Source organism: Actinia tenebrosa, unplaced genomic scaffold (genome assembly GCF_029948245.1).
Source record: "Actinia tenebrosa isolate PJP-AT-01 unplaced genomic scaffold, QUT_ActTen_1.0 PGA_scaffold5__44_contigs__length_20552954, whole genome shotgun sequence".
NCBI classification, from domain to species: Eukaryota; Metazoa; Cnidaria; class Anthozoa; order Actiniaria; family Actiniidae; genus Actinia; species Actinia tenebrosa.
This window is the reverse complement of record NW_028292582.1, coordinates 8753012-8758332: the sequence shown is the minus strand read 5'-3', so window position 1 is coordinate 8758332 and position 5321 is coordinate 8753012. Positions and strand designations below refer to the sequence as shown.

General features: G+C 41.7%; 1 protein-coding gene across 1 annotated transcript; it reads right to left on the bottom strand.

Moving 5' to 3' along the window:
* Positions 1–2297: 2297 nt before the first annotated feature.
* Positions 2298–4513, bottom strand: LOC116303887 (lipase ZK262.3-like). The gene has a single exon (XM_031713495.2). It carries the CDS (start codon positions 4351–4353, stop codon positions 3088–3090), a length of 1266 nt encoding a protein of 421 aa, XP_031569355.1. The 5' UTR covers positions 4354–4513; the 3' UTR covers positions 2298–3087.
* Positions 4514–5321: the final 808 nt, after the last annotated feature.

Here is a 5321-nt window from a genome sequence, read left to right as displayed (position 1 = left end):
CTGAGAGTGCAGCATACAATCTTTATAGTTCTAATGGATTACAATGCACACTGCGACACTGGTAGATGGCTGAGAGTGCAGCATACAATCTTTATAGTTCTAATGGATTACAACGCACACTGCCACTGGTAGATGACTGAGAGTGCAGCATACAATGTTTATAGTTCTAATGGATTACAATGCACACTGCGCCACTGGTAGATGGCTGAGAGTGCAGCATACAATCTTTATAGTTCTAATGGATTACAACGCACACTGCCACTGGTAGATGGCTGAGAGTGCGGAATACAATCTTTATAGTTCTAATGGATTACAATGCACACTACCACTGGTGGATGGCTGAGAGTGCAGCATGCAATCTTTATAGTTCTAATGGATTACAATGCACACTGCGCCACTGGTAGATGACTCAGAGTGCAGCATACAATCTTTATAGTTCTAATGGATTACAATGCACACTTCTACTGGTAGATGGCTGAGAGTGCGGAATACAATCTTTATAGTTCTAATTGATTACAATGCACACTGCCACTGGTAGATGGATGAGAGTGCAGCATACAATCTTTATAGTTCTAATGCATTACAATGCACACTGGTAGATGGCTAAGAGAGTGCAGCATACAATCTTTATTGTTCTAATGGATTACAATGCACACTTCCACTGGTAGATGGCTGAGAGTGCAGCATACAATCTTTATAGTTCTAATGGATTACAATGCACACTGCGCCACTGGTAGATGACTGAGAGTGCAACATACAATCTTTATAGTTCTAATGGATTACAATGCACACTGCGCCACTGGTAGATGGCTGAGAGTGCAGCATACAATCTTTATAGTTCTAATGGATTACAACGCACACTGCCACTGGTAGATGGCTGAGAGTGCAGCATACATTCTTTATAGTTCTAATGGATTACAATGCATACTGCCACTGGTAGATGGCTGAGAGTGCAGCATACAATCTTTATAGTTCTAATGGATTATAATGCACACTGCCACTGGTAGATGACTGAGAGTGCAGCATACAATCTTTATAGTTCTAATGGATTACAACGCACACTGCCACTGGTAGATGACTGAGAGTGCAGCATACAATCTTTATAGTTCTAATGGATTACAATGCACACTGCTACTGGTAGATGACTGAGAGTGCAGCATACAATCTTTATAGTTCTAATGGATTACAATGCACACTGCGACACTGGTAGATGGCTTAGAGGGCAGCATACAATCTTTATAGTTCTAATTTATTACAACGCACACTGCCACTGGTAGATGGCTGAGAGTGCAGCATACAATCTTTATAGTTCTAATGGATTACAACGCACACTGCCACTGGTAGATGGCTGAGAGTGCAGCATACATTGTTTATAGTTCTAATGGATTACAATGCACCCTGCCACTGGTAGATGGCTGAGAGTGCAGCATACAATCTTTATAGTTCTAATTGATTACAACGCACACTGCCACTGGTAGATGACTGAGAGTGCAGCATACAATCTTTATAGTTCTAATGGATTACAATGCACACTGGTAGATGGCTGATGAGAGTGCGGAGTACAATCGTTATAGTTTTAATGGATTACAATGCACACTACCACTGGTGGATGGCTGAGAGTGCAGCATGCAATCTTTATAGTTCTAATGGATTACAATGCACACTGCGCCACTGGTAGATGACTCAGAGTGCAGCATACAATCTTTATAGTTCTAATGGATTACAATGTACACTGCCACTGGTAGATGACTGAGAGTGCAGCATACAATCTTTATAGTTCTAATGGATTACAATGCACCCTGCCACTGGTAGATGCCTGAGAGTGCAGCATACAATCTTTATAGTTCTAATTGATTACAACGCACACTGCCACTGGTAGATGACTGAGAGTGCAGCATACAATCTTTATAGTTCTAATGGATTACAATGCACACTGGTAGATGGCTGAGAGTGCGGAGTACAATCGTTATAGTTCTAATGGATTACAATGCACACTACCACTGGTGGATGGCTGAGAGTGCAGCATACATTCTTTATAGTTCTAATGGATTACAATGCACACTGCGCCACTGGTAGATGACTCAGAGTGCAGCATACAATCTTTATAGTTCTAATGGATTACAATGCACACTGCCACTGGTAGATGGCTGAGAGTGCAGCATACAATCTTTATAGTTCTAATGGATTACAATGCACACTGCCACTGGTAGATGGCTGAGAGTGCAGCATACAATCTTTATAGTTCTAATGGACTACAATGCACACTGCCACTGATAGATGACTGAGAGTGCAGCATACAATCTTTATAGTTTTAATGGATTACAATGCACACTGCTACTGGTAGATGACTGAGAGTGCAGCATACAATTTTTATAGTTCTAATGGATTACAATGCACACTGCGACACTGGTAGATGGCTGAGAGTGCAGCATACAATCTTTATAGTTCTAATGGATTACAACGCACACTGCCACTGGTAGATGACTCAGAGTGCAGCATACAATGTTTATAGTTCTAATGGATTACAATGCACACTGCGCCACTGGTAGATGGCTGAGAGTGCAGCATACAATCTTTATAGTTCTAATGGATTACAACGCACACTGCCACTGGTAGATGGCTGAGAGTGCGGAGTACAATCTTTATAGTTCTAATGGATTACAATGCACACTACCACTGGTGGATGGCTGAGAGTGCAGCATGCAATCTTTAAGATTCTAATGGATTACAATGCACACTGCGCCACTGGTAGATGACTCAGAGTGCAGCATACAATCTTTATAGTTCTAATGGATTACAATGCACACTTCTACTGGTAGATGGCTGAGAGAGTGCAGGATACAATCTTTATAGGTCTAATGGATTACAATGCACACTGCCACTGATAGATGGCTGAGAGTGCAGCCTACAATCCTTATAGGTCTAATGGATTACAATGCACACTGCCACTGGTAGATGGCTGAGAGTGCAGCATACAATCTTTATAGTCTAAGCTCTATAGCTCTATGAACTGCAAAAGGCAAGTAACAACAAAGCTCCTATGAGAGTAAACAGCACATTCAAAAAGAAGAAAATAGTGACTAGTATTTAGGTGGAAATAAATGTCAGGAGGAGCAAAAAGAAATGAAGGTTTCCAATCAGCTTTGAAGCTGTACTGCGGTACGATTTAGCCACTTGAACATATGTGCGGTTAGTGTATCTGTACTTCGAGCAGACGCCATATTTAAACTGAAACTCCTTTGATGAAGTTTTATTAGAATTTTCTGTAGCTTCTCTCTTTTTTCGCGTCGAGCTAAGACACTTTGTCTTCCAGAATGTTCCAACTGGAATGCTGAAGTAAATTTTGTGTGTTTCGAAGTCGAGCAGAGATGGCACTGTTGTAAAACTGCATGATGCATCTTCGTTGTATGGTTTATCATGGCATTCCTTGTGCTGTGAATATGGGCTGGTAGCCTTCACTTTGTAATAAGCTTCCACTCCGTGATGGTAAGGATTATTAAGGATGACGACGGTCGGGGATAGCAAGATTGGGAAATGAGGAACGGGATCATCATAATTGACAACGCGCCAGCTGTTGTTCACAAGCTTATCATGTTCCAAAGCATAATCGTAATTTCCAACTCGAGGCATTCCGAACGTGTATGAGATGAGATTCTTACGAGAAACAATTTGGTAATAAACGAGCCAGGTACTTGCCAGTGATGCCATCGCGCCACCAAGAGAATGTCCAGTTACCCATACTTTATACGATGGGTTATCGGAAACGAGAGTTTTAACGTCTTTTTTCATACACGACCATAATTCCTCGAATCCTCTTTTCCAGTAGTACTGAACTTCGCCACCCAAAAAGGATTCCTTCGGTTCAATTATAGTGTCTAAAAATACCTTAAATGCTTGATCTGAATGCAGAGATCCACGAAAAGCGACAACGATAGCTTTCAGAGCATGAGAAACGGCAACATAGCCAGAGCATTCGTTTCCAGAGCTGTCACATTGCCTTGTAACAACAATTCGAAGCTGGAGCATGGCAGATGGAAGGGAATTGTCCAGGCATCCCTGAGGATCAACTGGATCATATGCTGCAGCTGATAGAAGTAACATCTTCATGGATAAATCTGGGTCGTACCTAGATAATTTGTCATCACAATGAGACTCTTCGACTATGTTTTCCGATCTCTTGCAGTCGTTTGCAAGAACGGCCATTGGCATATGACACTCAGCATCTCTCTTGCACCATCTACAACTAAGTACTGAATCAAGGCAGTCTTTGCAGTTGTTGTCGCTACAGAAAAGCGCAGCTATGGCGGTTAGTTGCCAAAGGATCAGAAAATAGAAGATTATTGGGCGAAGCATTCTTCTCGTCTTGGTAGGCGAAAGCGGAACTACCTTTTTCTTCCAGAACAGACGTTATCGGGGAACCCCCTTCCAGGTGGCTTTATGCAAATCATTCGTATTTATTAATAAGAACCATACAACACTAGCGATAAAAATGCCACACATCACCTCTTTTATATAAATCAGCATTCATAAAAACACCAAACATTCTTAATATATATATATGTACATGTCCTTTACCTTTACTTAAACTGAAAAATCCCATCTTCTAGAAATTTGTTTATATCATAAACACTTGGACAGCAACAATCATAATATTCCCCATCCAAGTCATAAAAGGATATTGTTTTGGTTCCCAAATCACCCACTGAGATCTAAATAGCGATCTGTGATTGGACAGTTTACTCAAATCAACCCTAACTAATTCAAACTGGTTAGAGCTGTGCTCTGGGGTCATACATGGACTGTACAGCGTCTGCTAGAGACGCCTTCACATGCTTTCAGTTCGACCCTGTTGAGCTGCGCCACTGCTGTACTTGCGGTGGTGATACAGTAAGCGATGACAAGTTATTGGGGAAACCCCTTCCAGTTCTTGCAAAGCTGCTTTGTCTCGTTAGCCAATCGAATTCTGGTTAGTTTCCTCAGCAGCCGGGCCGGCATTAGTTTTGGTCCCAGATCCTCACCGGCCCTTGGAGAATTTGGGACCAAAACAAAGCTGTGGAGGAGACTATCTGGTTTGCATACTACGAAAATCACTGAACTGTAGAATAGGCACGAGTTTTCTTATGACAGTCACGCACACTTTCCTTCCCTCGCGTAACCTGGCAACAGTTGTTGTTTTTCTAAAGAAACTAGCCTATGGCCGCTTCAAACTTATAAAACACGTGCACGAAAGATGATTTATAGATATAACTATCTGAAACTGGAAGCGCCTCTCACAGCAGCTGCGCTGAAGGCTAGCCTAAACTTGCTAAACAGTTTAATGA